The 18,469-nt window shown below is 40.7% G+C and overlaps 1 protein-coding gene across 4 annotated transcripts in view; it reads right to left on the reverse strand.

Moving 5' to 3' along the window:
• The window catches only part of RBFOX1 (RNA binding fox-1 homolog 1), a 1,372,937-nt gene that overhangs the window by 950,589 nt on the left and 403,879 nt on the right, over window positions 1-18,469 (reverse strand). The window contains exon 1 of one of the 4 annotated variants that reach the window (XM_076351297.1): window positions 13,349-13,437. The exons of the other annotated variants lie outside the window; for them this stretch is intronic. Coding sequence (XP_076207412.1) covers window positions 13,349-13,351 — 3 coding nt within the window. The 5' untranslated portion in view covers window positions 13,352-13,437. Of the gene's footprint in view, window positions 1-13,348; window positions 13,438-18,469 lie in introns of those variants that run through there. 4 annotated transcript variants of the gene reach the window in all.

Consider the following 18,469-nt stretch of genomic DNA (forward strand, 5'->3'; position numbering starts at 1 on the left):
GTGAGCTTTGCAAGCCACATGTAAATGCTCACATTTGGTACTTTGATCCATATGTGTATATTATCATAAGAAAACCAGCTCCCTTAGCTTACCTATTTGTAAAGCCTACACCTTCATAAATAAAACTTCCATGTGCAATAAAACAGAAGTTGTAGTAACAGTCTTTCAGGTTGACCATGAATTTCAGTGAAATGCAGTTTTTTAGAACTGTTAAGTATGTTAAAGCATGATGGAGATTCCACCCGTTTTTGCTAAGAACCTGATTTTCAGGAGTCCAAGGTGTAATAGGACTGCCAGCTACATAAGAAAATTAATTACATATGTATTTTGCAGGTTTTCAAAAGGCATACTCAGGAGGCTGTTAATAAGAGTCAACTATCAGAAAGTGCTTACATTGCCATGGAAGAAAATATGTCAAAACAATAAATGATACTGCTGCTTATTTTTTTATTCAGTGGTGGAAAAATACTTTTTGCTTTTTATTTTCACTACAAAAAGAGAAGATAAATAAATTTTCAACGATTACACATGCAGACCCTCAAATCTCTACATTTTCCCCTTCTTTTTTTCCCCTACACTAAAATGAAAAGAGAACTATAATTTTCTAATTTCTTCCATTCAGCTCCAGGCGAGCAAGCCAAACCCTGAATTAAATTACATTAGTATATAATGCAAAAAGTTGCTTAGAACTAACTGAAGCATGATATTTAACAGGATTTTGGGTGTTTATCAGCATCTCTAGAAATAGCATTAAGGGCAAATGCAATAAAACCACTCTTTGAAAATAAGATAACCTTATTTCCAGAACTACAACCTCAGTAATGCTGGGTTGTTTTTTTTTTTAACTCCAGAGGTAAGTATCTTTCTTATCTGTTTTGCCCGTCTCGGTTCTCATTTGCATGATCTGAAAATCATGCGAACAGTCTGAGATGAGAAGAAACAAGGAATAAGTCACAATAAATAGGTCTTGCATGTAAAATAAACTCTTTAAGATGACAGAGCTTGAAAAGAGCGTTGAAGAAAGAGAAAACGTAAAATAAATTTCTGCTTGGAAATGTAATTAAAAAGCCTGAAGTGACCACTACAGTATTTTATGACTGTGAATTTACAAAAAAAGAACACCCCGAGCCGAAATCTACATTAGCTCCCTAAAAGAAGCTTAAATAAATAGCCTTTTGTCTTCCGACAGGATTCTTACCACTTCTTTCAACACCTAACACATCGAGGCACCAAGTGCTCCAGGTAACCGAAACTGGAAATCATGAGATTTACCCTTCTGTCGTTGGTGGTGCTGGCTAAGACGAACAATGGTTAAAATTATCAGACTGAGACTGAGGTATTTAAGTTTTATGTTAGGAGAAACAGAGGTATCTTCTTTGAGGTACAGAATATCCCTCCTTAAAGAGACAGTACTGACAAACACAGGGAGAAAAACAAAACCAAAAACTTCAATGGGAGTTTGAGTCTTGTCTCTGTGCTACCAGCGTAACATAATCTCAGGATTGAGTTTGGATTACCTGTCAGTCGGCTGCAAACTTCCTTCACGTGGGCTACAGGTTCCATCTGTTCATCCGTACCTTATAAAAGCACCATCTGCTCACCGCCCTAAAAGTGCAACCTCGCAACTTTCCACGATGTTTAAGCCACCGTTTTAAAAACTGAGGTCAGCTTAATATGGCGAGTACTCCAGACTATGAATTCTGTATCCTCTCCCACGGTATGGCATAATTTTGCACTTTCAGAGGAGGGAAAGGCTTCTCCACAATGTCACAATGGTATTGATTTTGGAAATACAAGGAAGACAAGAAACAGCTCATCTGTTTTTGATTACCATGTATAAACAGTGACAAAATAGTCTCCAAATTAGAGAGACAGATTTGATTAAACACATCAGTGTTCAAACACACTCACGAGCTACGCAAACAGAAAGTGCGCCAGCATTTCCAAAATGCCTCAGAATATACGAAGGAAATCTATACAAAAAAAGTTCTACAGAGGAAAAAAAAAAGTTCAATTAGAAACTAAGGCGCTATACTATCAATAATATATCCCCATTTAGCAAAACATTTTAAACTATATCCTTTAAGCAGTCTGATGAGTCGTTACATACAGTGAAAGCTAGTGCGTACATGGATGTTGTGCCAGCCAGGTCTAGAAAACAGAAAGGAAAAAAAAAAACCTTTTCAGTAAAATATTTGAATTAAACAGACCTGCATCAGTATAGTGTTACAACACTTCTTACTTCCTCCCATATTATTTAATTCAAGGGAAATTACTGTTTAAAAACAAAAGGGCTATATGACAAGAACATACTGACATCTGCTGGCATTCTATAAACGCTTTTCTCTAAAGATCAGGATTTAATGCCCTCAACATTTTTTTCTTATCTAATGGGGCTGCATAACAAATTAACGTTGTCCATATCTGAATATGACAAATTAAAATACTATTCTATACTTCCAAATGTTAAAGGGTGCGTGACATTCTGTAGCTAAACAGCCTACACAAATATACTTCTCTTCCATATTTGATTTCTAAAGTATCACAGGAAATTATTTTTGCCTAATTTGTATAAAGATGCTCAGTGATAGGGCAGACAATTTACATTCAAATAATTATTTCCCTAATTCCTTTGCCAACAAAAGACTAGTATTTCCAATCTACTATCCAAAGATGTAACTATACCTGTCACTCAGGCAGGGCTCATAATGGTACGTATTGTTTCACAGTAATGGTTAGCAAATTAAAAGAAGAGATTCTATTTGTATTACCACCATAGCAAAAGGATACACGTAAAGACAACACACTAATCATCTAGCAAACCACATATTGAAAGTAGTACCTAAATACACTGGAGAAGATCCATTATCTCTTATCATCCAACACAATCAACACCGGTGTTTTGATAACTAGAATATAGTCCAGAAGACTGAACAGCTTTCAAATCTACAGCATGCAAAAGTCAGAAATTCTAGTTAATGCATATAGTTCCTAAAGCAGCTCTAATTTGGCATCACTGTGAATATGGAATATTCTGTAAATCTTCATGCACTTCTAAACTTATTATTTGAAAAGCGTGCGATATATTCATTTAATACTTGCTGTTGGAATCATAGCTTAACATTTCCTCCCTCATGTGTGCTATAACACAAAGTTATGGTTGATAATTCAAACGCAAAATAGAAGGAATTCAAAATTATAGTTCATGGTGTCAGCAACTCAGATGTGTTGCACATAGATACTGAGGCATAAATTTTGTATTAGAAACAATGACACAAATCATTAAATATGAACAATTGCCAAGCTGTGCTTAGTGGAAATCATAAATACCTTCCTTAATATTTTTGCATTTCCAAATCAACTGTCAGCTGCAAGGTCAATTCCTTTTATGAGCTCATTAGCTATATACATTTCATAGATGTGAAAGGATAAATGAAAACACCAAATTCACCTAATTCATTATTTCTGTGTATTTTTGCTGTATGCATTTGTGTATTTTACTGTATGCACTAACCAGCATCTTATTTCTTAGGCTAGACATACTAGAAGAAGTGACAGTAGTTTTTAAACATGAAAAAATACACGGCTCTCTCCCTTGCAAACGTTTAACTGAAAACCTTACAGCCCATTAGAAAACTAGATAAACGTGGTTCTGACAAGAAGAAGGAGAAGCAGTACCAGCTTGTCTGGCTCACAGCTGTATGTCTCAGCCATAAAGCAGTGGTTCATGTAACCTTCCACTCAGAGGAAGAAGACCATACACACCAACCTCTTAAGCAAACCAAACGATACACAGCAATGTAAAATCAAGCACTGATAGCTTCCCAAGAGCTTGCCAGGGAACAGAGCTGACTACCACTGACACACAGAGAGGCCCAACAACAGAGCCGTAAGCATTTATGCACCACACACAGCATCAGCACAAGAGCAAGGAATTCATAAGCAATTTCACAAGAACCCAACTACTCACATACTCCGTAGTAGACGCTATCCAATTCACATGTTCAACTATCGGAAGAAACACACAGGTCACCTCGTGACATCAGTCATGCCTCTCTTGTCGCCAGTCTGTCCATCTTTCATAGGTGTGCACACTTCCACGGTCCTAAGATGAGGCATTTCTTACTCTTTCAGCATCGTGCCAGGAAGGACCACCCATACTGAAGTGTCAAGCTGCTGCAATAGTACTGCGTTATAACATTCATTTGGAATTCACTTTCAATTTCCTCATTTGAGAGAGTTTTATTAAATTATTTAAACTTCTTATATATTAAACATCAGCAGAGCAAATTATTAAAAAGACAAAAAAGAAAAGAAAGGGGAATATGGTAGAATATGGTATTATCCTCCTACTATATGGTATTAATCCTCCTATTCTTTAAAACGTGATTCCAGATTCTTAAAATCCACAGATGACAACAGCCAGCCTTTCAGCAGAGTGAGAGAAAAAGCGCATCCTTTGGAGATCCCCAAAGCCAGTCTTTGACAACAGGATCACTGGTTTCCCCCAATCAACCCAGCACATACTACCACCACAGTCACTGCACAAATATCGGGCCCAAGACATTAAAAAAAAAAAAAAAAAAATTAGACCAGCTTTCCTCTCAGCAATTCAGAGGACTCGAAATGCAACAATCCTCAATGGTTCAAGCTCCACTATGAACTGCTCTGATGTGTATCGGCAAAACTAATGAGGGAGGTAACAAGAGGAGCCCAAATGATACAAGATTAAAAGACACCAACAGTGTTCCTCTTCCCTGTTATGATCAATATTATTTCCTATTGATTTAAACGAGAGAAGGTCTGTAGCTCTTTAGACTTACTTTGGAAACCTTCAAAGAAGATGAAACTTGAGACCAAACTATACTGCATTTTAAACAGCAAAATAAACAGCAAATGCAGTATGAGGTGTTAGTACAACGTAACTCAGCAAGTCATTTTTTATGGCAATGTGGAACACACATTGGCTAAGGATGTGCTTCTTAAAAGATAACAATGCTAAGATCTACTAATACGACAGGCACAGTGCTTGATTTAAACACATTTACAGGAATAAAGATGCCAATTTACGACCTAAAATTTACCTCAACTAATAAAGATGCATCCACTTACGCAACTAAAAGAGCATTCATTTATAGGCAAAGTGTAACTCTTTCATAGCAAAGCACAGACAGCTACAGGTGCTGAATAGTTTGATTTTGGCAAACAAAAGTCAGAAATAAGTAGAAAGGAAGAGTTTATCACCTAGCTCACTTGCTCTCAATTTCTACTTTACTTGCACATATTATTTCCTTGTGAACAGTATGATCATGTACCATGAAAGTTCATAACAGAACTATTCTGAGGACTAGAGCAATCATTATTTCAATCTAATTTGTATTTTAATCAACTCTTGAGCAACTTGAAATATATTCTCACTTGAGAAAACTTTAATAAATAAATAAATAAATTTTTTCCACATTCGAAATTAGTGTCCAATCTTTCTGCTTCTTGTACAATCAGTGACAAAATACTTAATGGCTTCAGCAGGGAAACAATTTTTACTATTGTAAAATTTACTATCCACTAGAATATACTTACCTTAGAAATCTGGATTCACATTTTAGTCTACTACTTTGTAACAGTGCAAATACAGAAAGAGAAAAAAAAGTCTGTTACTTTTAATATCACAGGAAACTTCGTAGTTTTCCTTTATTTTGCCTGCTTGCAAAGCTTTAATATAGAGAAGCATTATATTGACTATTAGATATATTTATTAAGAACTGCATCTTGTTTAAGACATGTTTATAAAGCAACACTGATATTAAGAATTATTCATGCCCTATTATTGTTATTTTCTTCAACAACACAAAAAACCCCAATCAATAAAAAAACCCCACAACAAAAACCCCACCACACCAAAATGTCAGGCATACAATGTCAATCAGACATCAACTGCACAGCAGTTCACGACGTAGACCCTGACAAGATCATCAGAATTTTAACTCTGTGGTCACCACTGTAAAATAAATTTGCTATTCAAGCCCAGATAACAGTGCTGATTGGAAGGAAGGCGCTGGTACCTGCATTACCATTAACTGTTGAGAGACTTGATTTTTACCTGTATTACTGTTACTACTGCTAATTACAGAAAAAGTAGTTGAAGAGCAGCCAAGGAGACAAGAGTACTCTGCAACTTTCCTCCGAAAGCCAAATTATCTAGAGTAAGCCTGAAATACAACCACGCAGACTTCCTAGCACTGCTGCCCGCTGTTTGCCAGGCAGCGTATTGAAAACTTCAGCTTCTGGAATCAGAAACACAAGCCAGAGATATTAGACATTTTGAGGAAGAGACCTCCTCTTTGTACCATTCACAATGAAGCAAGCGTGCAAAACATGCAATACTGACAATTTTGGTATTTGGCAAGAGTTCAGTACTTGTAACGACCAGGGGAAACCCAATCGGTCTCCTGTGGAGGCAGCTGCAGACTAACATATTATCACGATGGCAACGGAGAAGAGGTCATCAGGAATTGAAGGAGCCATTTGGAGAGTGTCCTAAATTAAGGAGTGGGAAAAGGGGCTCTAATATCACGGAAAGATCAGGAGGATACCTAGATCCATTAATCTTCCTGCTGGGTCACTCTATGTGGCTCAATTCAAACTGCACTCAGGGACTTCCTTAGCATTTATATTGTTGCAGACTTAAAATGGGTATCACCATGTGGTAGATGACATTTTAGGTAGCTCATCTCCGATGCTGGAGGAAAGGACATTTAAGTAACTACTCACATACACAGTAGACTGTCTGTAGTGGAGTGAGGTTTGGTGGTTTTTTTCCCCAATCCTAGAGCTTCACTGTAGAGTTTCGTTGTAACAGAAGATACTATTTCATCATATTGCCTGTGACACTGATCAGAGACAACCACCCAGTAGCATAACTTGAAACTGATGCTTCAATATGTTTTCCCACCAAAGAAGCAAGACTGTAAGCTCTGTGGTCAAGGACTGCATAGACTATGCTGCATCCCAAGGCAAAGTGTTACAGAATTACATAAATCTGAAGACCAAAGATTATTCTGAAACCAGTGTTTAATACTATATTCTATATTTTCATATAGGGACTGTTTACAGGATCTTCACTTACTATCAAATTCATTTGCTTAACAAACTATCTGCATAATATTGCATAATCCTTAATTTAGGAAAAATTGCGAACTGTGGAAAAAAAGTGCATTTTTTTGCCAGGGCAGACAAAGATATCAATATTGGCTCTGACAAAGACTATCAAGCCTTTTTCCTGGATTAGTGCCATTCAACATTGTCTAATTTCTCTCTCCCCAAACTATAAAATGTCAATCCTCTACAACATCTGGTGAAAAAAATCAGACATCTAAGACCTATTTAACAAAACAACAAATTTAAAAGATAAAAGCAGAAACTCAGGAACTGGCTATCCAAAGGAAGAGTAATGCCTTTTCATCAGCCAAACTATTTTTGTGAAAGACAACTGTCTTTATACAATGGACAGATATAAAAGATATGTTTTTTCAAAACAACAAGACAACCACACAATATTTTATTTTGAAATCCAGGGCTCTGAATCTGTTTGAGGTTCTCAAAGGCTTAACACTCATTTTGCTGCCAAAATAAGAAACTCCACAACAGACTGTGAGTTTTTGTAAGACAATAGTGTTACCTATGTAACTTTTTTCTGCATGTGTTTTCTCATGTGTAAGCTACAGAGATTTGAAAGATAAAAAAGCCACAGAACACCCAAAAGACAGACTACAGAGCAACCTAGGTCCAAGGAAACCAACTGCAACTGCCTTGAGCTTTCCCACCAGAGCAGTACATGTAAATTTACTACTGTTTTATATCATGTGATGATGGTGTTGATTTCAACACAGCAAAACTTTTGTCCTGTTATTTTTAACTCAAGTACAACTGTCCAATACGACTGCACTTCCTTCCACCTGTATAGAGGTGTTCTTCCACCTTCTCTACAATTGCTTTGAGAATACCTTGATCTGAAATAGTGGCACTTCTTCATTTAAACCTCCCACATTTCCTACACACATTTTCACATACTCACACCTTCAAAAGAGTACGCATTCAGAGTTGAAATTTTCTACGTCAAGTTTGAGTTTCCTGAATTTCTCAGGAAAAAAGTAGCTTCTTATTGTTCTGATCATACAATATTTGCTTACATCTAATACAGAGCCTGAACTCAGAGACAATAAAATGCCTAGAAAACCTTTGGAACCAGCAATCAGAAGAACAAGATCCTATGAGTGTCCTTACCAAAAAAAGTACATCAGCATGTATTCATTCTTTATTACATTCTAAAAAATCCAATGGAAAAGTGATTAATAAATGCCTAAAAGTAAAGGAAAAGTTTGAATCACAATTAGCACCGTGACAGACTCAAGATCAATGAACTACAAAACATAGCAGAAAGCTGAGATTCACTAACTCCAGTTCTCGCTACCATTTGTTTAATGATGAGAAGCTTAAAAAAATAGCAATTGCTTGAAACATATTCTAGACTGTTTCCTTGTAATTCCTTTTTTTTGAATCATAACCTCTTCTTTTTGTACCCTAAACTTTCTTGGTCAGGGGTTGTACACTGGAGGACTGAAACCAAGTGTGTTGCAAACCGAGAAAATCTGTATATTTTTACAGTATTTGTAACGCTGGTCACAAACAGCTGCATCTGGCCCTACAGTCATCATTATCCCATTTATCTTGAAAGTGATTTAGCTTTGCATGTTTGCCCTTTAACACAATCCAAGACTTTCAGCTCAACCTGCTGTAACAATATTCCCTCACGCCTTCCTATCTGAAGCAGAGAGGCAATTATTTTAATGGGTATGAGTTTGCTCAGTCATTTTTACAAAATCTCCCTGTCTGACTGCAGCCAGTCTCCTGCTGACAGACGCTCCCAGTTTGTGGCATACTGCTTCCCACTCCAGGCAGTTATCTTAATTTTAGGGCACTTAATTGCACAGGTAGGTACTAAGGCATCTGTCAATCTAGAACTGTATATTTACCTTGTTCCTTTCAGGGTATTAGCTGCAATAACATCTCGCTGTTCGGAAACATGGTATTTTAGAACTGCATCCAAAGTTGCAAAATGTTATGGGTTTTTTAACTGGCTTTGAGAAAACTGTCATAGACCTTTAGATTTGTGTAGGTGTCTTATGTTAGAGACACTTCAAACAACTTTTAAATTTCTGAAAGATACATACTTGCAAAATACCTAACAGTTTCTTTCCCCTTGAAAAGAGCCAAGTACTTAATACCTCGTAACACACCTCAGAAACTATCTTGAATTTCTGAATATTCATTAAAAACTCCACTTAAACAAATATTCTTACTTCTGGACAGGTTCTCTGCAAAGTACAAAATCTAGAGCAGGAGAGTAGAGACATTAAACTACACCTACATGGCAAAAAATAGTATTTCAAAGTACGACAAGCATATTTTTGGCATTTGATGTCGCTTGATATCGAATTGTAATCCATACTGTGAAGCCAACACGACCGCTTCTTTGCGCTCTTCAGAATGTTACATGTGCTTCACCACTGCTGTCATATACCACTGTAAATCCCAGCATCCCAAAAGTGTCTTCCCGTGTCAAGTAAGATTTCCTTTGAGTTTACATTCATTTTCCAGTGCATCAACTTAAAGGACACAGATAAAATTATCTTATTTGCAGGAAGTTGTAATTTCTGGCATATTCAATTTTAGCAAAATAATACAGTTATGAAGGGAAAGTGTAATAAATACTAACAGAGAATTTCATAAAGTTTCCTGTTTAAACATAAAAGCATACATTCAGAATAGGTGATAAAAAACAGTCTACCAATAATATATTCAAGAATACACAACATAAAGTTTCAGAGATGGCATTATACTTTCAAGAAGGAGAATTTGCGCTGCAAAATAATTATGGGCACTGAAAAATTCAATTATTTAATTAAAAGAAGTAAACTACTCATAAAATGTGCAACTAAGCAAAGAATTAAAAACAAAGAGCAACAATAAAAAATAAGACTTCTCATTAATGACTTGGGAAAAGATCCTCAGAGATAGGAGCTTTCTGCTCTCAGGAAATATTACAGCTCAAATTCTGCACAATCAAGTTAACGGAAGTTCTGCTGCAGATTTAAATGATTTCACATTCAAGACCATAAACAGGCCACCTGATATTCTGTTTGCTACTGTTTTAAGTCCTGTCTATTCACTCGTTTCCCAACTCTTCAGTTTTACTCACATGCTACTGTTACGAAGGTCCCCGAGACAACAGCATCCCCAGTCTCCCAGGTGAAATGGGAAGGAGTCAAGATCCAAGAAATCAGTAGAGAGAGTTCCGACAGATGCACAAAATAAACACAGTTAAAAGGAAAACATTTTTCAGCTACTATATTTCCCTCAAGCTGTAGTATTACATATCAATCTTTATCACGGAAAATTCATCTTTTTCAGACTAATACACCTTTCAGACAACTGTATGCTTAATGTAGCCATGCCTTCCGTAACTGTAAATAATATTTATTCTTATGGCCAAGAATTCCAATTCCAATAGGAATTCTATCTTTACAGTATATAATGCTTATGATTAGATTTAAAAATCAGATAATGCCATTTCAAAGCTACAGCATGATAAATTAGCAATGGTGCATTATTTAACTCAGCCATTGGTCTACTCTGTCCTCTATTTCCAACTAGCTCAACTTCCCCCAGTGCAAGTGAATAGTGAACAGCTCTTTTGGTCTCAAACAAAGCTTACCTGGCTGCACAAAGTGAGACCAAGGACACTATTTCCATTAAATCCCTCCGAAAAACTAGGCAAAACCCTGGTAAAGCTAGAATAGATGTAGGGATGGTAGGGAAGCAGTAGGTCCCCCAGAAAGCAATAAAAAATACTGGAAGAGAGACCGACCGGGCATACCAGAGGGAGAGACAGTTTGCAGGGCATGAGGTAAGATTCTTTAGAAAAGAATTAAGTCAGAGCATACACTAAGAAGAAAAAAATGAGATGAAGGAAAAAATAGCGAAAACAGGAAGAGAAGAGGAGAAAGGGAATAGAAAAAGTACACAAACATCCATCAGAGACGACACAGGTATGAGCTGATCCTGCCCTGGGCAGAAAGATTGACTACATGAGTGGCTGAGTCCCCTTTGGCCTTGCTATTCCATGTTTAACTTCAAAGGGGCTTTGTGTAGGACTGCAGCTTGGGAAGTAAGGAGAAACTTCAAAAACCACCGGTACTGGCAGCCATGGCCTAAGGACATAACATTCTCCCTCCTTTGCAGCAAGTCAGCGGTGCATGTTAGTAAGGGATTACATATGCGTAGAGTGTGTAAGGCACCACCACAGTAATTCACAATGCTGGGAACTGGACCTTGTCATCCTACATGTGTACTCATATTCTATACTGGAACTGTATCTTATTGTGCATCCAAGAATTAACAGTCCCGCTTTCTTCCTCAACACTTGACTCCTGCCAGTATTTCTGTCATTTAAGGATACCCTCTCATGAAAACCAGAAAAGCATCCTTATCACGTCAAGGACACCAAGTACTTCAATTACAAGAACTATAAAAATCATCAACGTACTCTGAATTTTATTCATTACGTTTGTCAGCTATATTACTGGTAATCAGTTAAGTACTAATAGAAAAAAGAAATATAGTCTTGACGCTATAAACACAGACTTCATTTCAGGACATGACAGATCCTTTGTCTAATGTATTTACCAGAAGAATAAATTGTCAATGAAACTTGGGTAGCCAAGCCTTTAAAACCTACATAAGACAGACAGCAGATCTGGACTATAATCAGAAATGCTACATAAAAATAGTTTCCCAAAAACTCAGTAACTCAAAATCATTCAAGTAAAAGAAAATAAAAATAAATTTAAAATACCATAGTTTGAGCTATTCTAAATCCTACTATAATCCCGATAACTGGAGCGTGTGATACCAAATACTTGCCTAAAAACTAACTGATCTCTTGAGACAGGCATTGAAAATTCACACGCACACACACCCCGCCACTCTTCCCAACAGATATTTTCTCGAGCAGCTATGACTATTTGGTCTCCAAAACATAATTATTTGATTATGAGGACTAACTCCATTTTAGATTGTAATACGTCCACAATCATCAATCTCCACCACAGAGTGACAAAATCTTGCTTCTACTTTTATAGCCCATACATACAATTGTTTTCACACTTCTAAATGACAAATGAAACATACAGCATCTTTCCTCTCTTAAGTATCACCAAGGCTTGAGTGAGAAGTGAATCAAGGGACTTGACATTCTTGGGACACCGTCTTCAGCATCTGTTGTATTTGATGTTCCAATTCATCTCGAATAAGCTGCGTTTTATTTAAAGTGAAAAAACACTCATCGCTAAACTACTTAAGACTCTAACATACTATGCTACATTTGCAATTCAGAGAGCAGATAAACAAAAGCTGCAGATTTGGACGAGATCTTTCACACTTCGCTGATGTGAATCACTCCAGAGTCAAACTTCAGACCACATTCGTCTCACCATCTGCGTGAACCACGTTAAGTTGGCAGCACAATGTCCAACAGCCACGTTACAAATTTTGGAAACGTAGAATGCGTGCCCCACTCACACTGCAAAACCATGCCTCTGCTGAAGAGCAGCAGTTCTAGCCGGAACTGCCTATACATTTTAAACGTATATAGTGCTGCTTCACCTGTAGCAAACGCGTATATAGGCAATACTAACACTTTTTTCCCCTGACAGAAGGGTACAGGAGAAAATGGTATGACAAATCGCCTATAAAATAAGTAAATGTTGATGACTTACAAGCAAGTAGTTTCCCAGCAGCTAAATGTCTGCACTCTCCCAAACAGTAACTCATCTGAAACCCGGCTGGCCATTTTTCTTGTTCTTCCTTCTATTTTGTGAGCCACCTCCCGTGCCAGCGTTTTCCCCATAGCACCTTCCACGACGTTTTGCAGGCGGGAGGCTAAGCCGGTGCGGTGCCGCTCGGCTCCCCGCGGCGCGCCCCTGCCCGGCACGGCCGCACGGAGACGGGCGCTCCAGCCCCCCGCGCCGCCACCCCCGGCTCTCACCGCAGCCCCTGGTCCCCGAGAGCCCCCCCCCCCCGTCCGCGGACGCGCAACCCTCCGCCCGGGCCGCCCCGGAAACTTTCCGGCCATGGCGACCGGCGACAGCGGGAGCGCCTCCTTCGCGGCGGGAGGCCGGGCAGGGCGGAGCGGGGCCGGCCGCAGCCGCCGCGCACCTGCCGGGATGCCCCGCGCCGAGCGGCCCCGCTGCCCCCCGACACCCGCCGCGGGGCCCCGGCCGAAACTCACCATAAAGAGGCGAGCGGAGGCGAAGGGTCGCGGCGCCTCTCCCGTCCGGAGCGAGCGGCCCCGCCAGGCAAGTCGCAGCGGGACGCGGCTCCCCGCCGCCGCCGCTGCAGCCCCTTCCCCGCGGGCGGCGCCGCCGCCCTCACCGCCGCATGCCGCGCTCCCCCGCCGCCGCCCGGCTCCCCCCGGGCTCGCCGCGAACCGGCAGCGGAGCGCCCGCCCCGCCCGCGAGCAGCGGCGAGACCCCGGGGGCCGTCCCCGCCGCGGCGGGGCGTGGAAGGGGCGAGCGGGCGGCTTCCCGCTCCGCTGCGGCCGGCGGGAGCCCCGCACCGGCCGGACGGGGACCTTCCCGGGGGCGGAGGCGCCGCCGCTCTCCAGCCGGCGCGGAAAGTGGCTCCGGAGCGGGCGGGCGGGCGGAGGTGACCTTCAAGCCCGGCGGGGCGGGCTGGGGTGGGGGAAAGAGCGGCGGGGGGGCCGTCGCGCCGAGGGAGGCGGCGGCAGCACCCACCCGCACGGGAGCGGCGGCGGAGGCGGGCGGCGAAATGCAGCGGGGCGGCGGCGGCGCGGAGCCCCCGCTGGCGCCGGGCGGGGGAGCGGGTCTCCCCGGCAGGCGGAAGGCACGCCCGCGCCCGGGATTGGCGGCCGCGCGGCGGCGCCCGGGCACCCCGCGGGGCCCCGGAGGCGCGGCCCCCCCCGCATCGCCTGCCGCCGCGCCCCGGGGGGCGGCGGGGGGGCCCGCGGACGGGCGCTCCGCCGGGGCGGAACCTCCGCCGTCCACCGGCGGCGCGGTCACAACTTTTTCTCCTCGGCGGAGCGGCGGCCCCCGGGGTTTGGTCCCGCAGAGCTGTGTGCGTCCCCGGCCGGACCGGGCAGGGGCTGTCACCGCCGGGTGCGGGAGGCAAACACGCGCGCACACACACGCACAAAGTGGCACTGGGGAAGTCGCCGATGACAAGGATGCCCTTGGCGATACTCTGACATCTCCGCCTGCTTCCTCCCCTTCCTCTGGCCGAAGGGAAACCAAATCTTACAAGAATTCTAATGCTCGGCTAATAAGAAGAGCATCGCAGCATCCCTAAACGCATGAATTACTGTTAAATCGGGCTGACAGGAGCTATTTTAGAGAAAGTTTGGAAAAAAAATAAACACCAAGACTGTCAGAACACTGCCTTGTCCTTTTCAATACATTAGGTATTAAGTCTGTAACAATCAAACATTTTTGTGCTGTTCAACCTTCAGTTACAATAAAGTAATGTCACTGAGATTTAACTCAACGTGTAAACTTGTATCAATCCCATATGGGTACTCTGGGGATAAGACAGATGTGCTACCCCCTATGGTTTAGGAGTAGGGAGTTGTTTTAAGTGGATAGAAAATGAAAATCAGTAATAATACAGGTGACAACGAGGAAGCAAGCTTTAAATCATAAGCGTATGATTCCTTAAAAATACTTTACATGAATAATCGCCCTATACATTCTGTCATCTGTGCAAATAATAAATACAGCCACAATATTCATAAGTTCAAATGTAGTCTGCACATATATCACGTACAGAAGTATCTCAAAAGCACATACCTATATCCCAATGCCTCTACTTACAGCTTTGGGGCTTGGCCTATTTCTTTGCTGGTTTAAGGCCCAAGGTGTGATCCTGGATCCCCTAAATACGTAACTCAGTGGAACTGCTCATGAATGTACCTCTACCAGGTCACACCAGTTTATGGAGCTGGGTCATTTCAAACATTAAGTTCAGAATTTATTATTCCTCATCAAACATGAAGCAGTGTTAAACTAATGGCTGGACGCCTTTAGCTCCACCGTGTTTAAATCTGTCGGATGACTGAGATGTATAAAGTTAGTCAGACATTCATTTTCAGGATCGAAATTTAAATTAACACATTATTACAACAGATTTTCTCAAAACGTATGTCCTGCTCTGTGACCCAGGTAGGCTGATCCCTATTAATTTCATTTAAAGACCCCCGGGATGGATCTTTAAATCCACCCTGGGGGTTTCCTGTATTTCTCATTTCAGCCTTCCAATTCTAAAATCAAAACAAAAAAGGGAGTGGGAGGCTGATGTGTCCAACAAATGTAAACTGGAGGTCAAAACATTATGCTGAAGTTCTTTAAACTTCTACAAAATTATTTTACAGTGGGTAACTGGTTATTCTTTGCAGTAGAAGATATCTAAACACATATTTACTAATCTGTCTAGGAGAAAGTGATACTAGTAGAAGCTTAGTATAAATTAAACACAATGCTGGCAAAATTTCTTCAGCTCTTTCTTAATTTGTAGATTTAGGCCCCCTTACAGGAAAATAATTTTCAACATTCTGATTAAATATTACTGACTACTTTGATAGGATTGTCATAGGGCCAAATACCTCCTACTTCATCGGCGCTCTTGTTAAGACTGAACTGATAAAAAACCTGAAAGACAAACTTCCATGTAAACAATTTCTACTCTTTGATGGTATATGCTCATGCAATATAAGCCAAGCTTTCTTCCTGGTGAAATTTGGAATTTGTGCCATTAAGTTCTTCAGGGTAAATCCCAGCTCACGTAGAGCTTACTATTGATTGATTCAGGGTAATACTAGAGTCTGTTGCCCATACGCTCAAAGACACTTGCACAGGACCGTGCAGCCCTAGGTTTATGAAACACAGCGAGAAAGAAAGGGCCATCTAGTGCCTTCCCAGATGAAGCAGCCTGTAATTCCTTTCTCTTCTCCATTTATGTGATTTTCAGGGTGGCACCGAGGATCAGACTTGCAAAGATTTTTAGGTATCTCAATTTCTTTCAAAATCTGACCTGTAGTCTTCCAATATCCACTCACCTATCTGTGATAGATCACTGGCAATATTTCTCTAGCCAGCTGGCAGCATTAAGAAGGCAGAATTTAAAACTATCTTAAGGTGCTAAAATAATAAACAAGTGAAGCTCATGCAAATATGTGAGCTATACTAAAATCCTTCATTAAAGAACACAGAAATCTCACAGACTGGAATTAATAAAAAGTTATCTTCGAGCATTCCTGTTGAGCAGGGAATACTCACTGGAGTATTAAGGGCTACTCGCAGGATTAAAACTAAATCATGTCCAGGTGTTTGTTAGTTCCACCCGTCCTTGATGACAGAAACAGTTATATATTAAATGACTAGAGCAGAGCTTGTCTTTTGGAGTCTCAATACCTACATATTCTCCTTTTGTATAAATACTATCAAAAAGTTTCTCTTGGGTTATTTTTTCGTACCTGTTTTCCCTTCACATGAAAGGACTTTGAACTGCAAGTCAGATCTTTCTTAAAAGAACTCCATACTCAAAAGTTTGCCGTCGTTATTATATATAGGCTCTCAGCTGAGGTTAAAGTTTTGGTTAGGTATGTGGCTATAGGAAGAAATAATTGTTGATTAGAAGATACGACAGATAAATTATGGGCAGAGAAATAAAAGCCAACAGAGATAGCATGATATTCTTGCGTGGGGCAGTGGCAGAGCAGGGAACAGCACCCAAATATTCTGTTTTCTGTTCCAGAGCTCCACGTGTTAAAATATTTTCTTTCCTAAACATGAGGTATCCAAATGTGCTTGCCTGTATATCTCTTAGACAGTAACTGCCTTCAGAAAGGTATCTTGCTATTTATTTGTCTTTGTAATACACAGTACGTTTAAAGCATTTGATAAAAAAATAGTTGGCGATTCTACCCTAAAGTCGTAATTGCATGAAGCCACAATTCACAGTAATTTCTGTAAGAAATGTTTACAAAGAAAATACACACATTTAAATATAATTGTCTAGTCAATGCACTTAAACAAGTTGGCATTGGAAGGAGACATTTTCCAATTTAAAGGAAATTATGAAGAGCAAGAGAACAAAATAAATGGCAGGTAGCGAAAGGCTCTGTTGAAACACGATGTTTTGAACAAATTCCCAGCCAGGGATTAATTCTCAAAATCTTTTAACAAATTTCTTTTCTGAATAAAAGCCTATTTTATGTTTTCTTAACATTTGAAACATTTTTCCCTTTCAAGTAAAATGTCTTCAGAGTTTATTTCCAAATTCTTTTTTTTTCAGATACTATTGGAAATAAAACTGGTGTGTGATTATTCTAATCAAGAAGCACCTAGATTCTCATGAAAACCAGCAAGTTTTGCACCTTTTGCAAGAAAGCAGCTGGTCAGCAGAAGAAAAGCTGTTCTTGTTTTCTCGGCTACTGAATTCTGGAATAGATGGAACGTCTTGGAGTGGAAGACTCACACTGCAAAACTCGGAGCTTGTGGAGTGCAAAGTGGAGCAGACACAGCCTGAAGATCAAAGGGAGCTGGCAGTAAGGAGCACACCACAAAGGCAAGCCTCGGCGTGGCTGTGTAAAACTTACTCAACCTAATAAACTACTTGAAGTATCTGGACTAAAGAGCAATACTTGAAGAAGGGGTTATTTAAGGACATTATTCAACAAGCAGAAGTTTCCCCAGCTTTACTGAAATATTTTAGTCTTCCTGTCTCTTCTTTCATGTACCGTCTTGATCTTCGGAGGCTGCAGCGAGGAAGGTTCCTCCAGCTTCCACCTAGGCCACCTGCTTTGTCTGCTGTCAGCCTGTTTAGGTCTTCAAACTCATCGTGGACATGCACTCAAAACTTTTATTGGCCCTTCTCCCACACGTTTTTGCAAAACGGACAGCTAGCATCTGTACTTCCAACTACCCAGACCAGATAGCCTTCTCCTTATGAACCCTCTTCAATGGTATCCGGGCCAATAAAGTAACTGCAGATGCTGCAGGACTGTATTCTGTACCTAGAAATATTTGGGAGGAGCACTGGCAGCAGGAAGTCTGTGATTTGCTTCTGATCACCTAATCAGCACCAGGAGGCAAGAAGATCGTCTTTTTTCTCCGTATAACTTTTGAAACAAGATCGTCTTTTTCCTCTGTATAACTTTTGAAACACAGGGTTAAGCAGCTCAGAGCAGATTGCCTGCTGGTTCAGGGAGGTGTTACTCACAACAGAGCTTGGGTTAACAATTGCCCAAGACTACCTAAACTGTATTTCAGACTGAGAACACCAACCCGTGTGTAACATATGAAACCCAACGGGCATGTATGTGCAATGACACATCATT

The sequence above is a fragment of the Aptenodytes patagonicus genome, chromosome 13 (assembly GCF_965638725.1).
Source record: "Aptenodytes patagonicus chromosome 13, bAptPat1.pri.cur, whole genome shotgun sequence".
In the NCBI taxonomy this organism is placed as follows: Eukaryota; Metazoa; Chordata; class Aves; order Sphenisciformes; family Spheniscidae; genus Aptenodytes; species Aptenodytes patagonicus.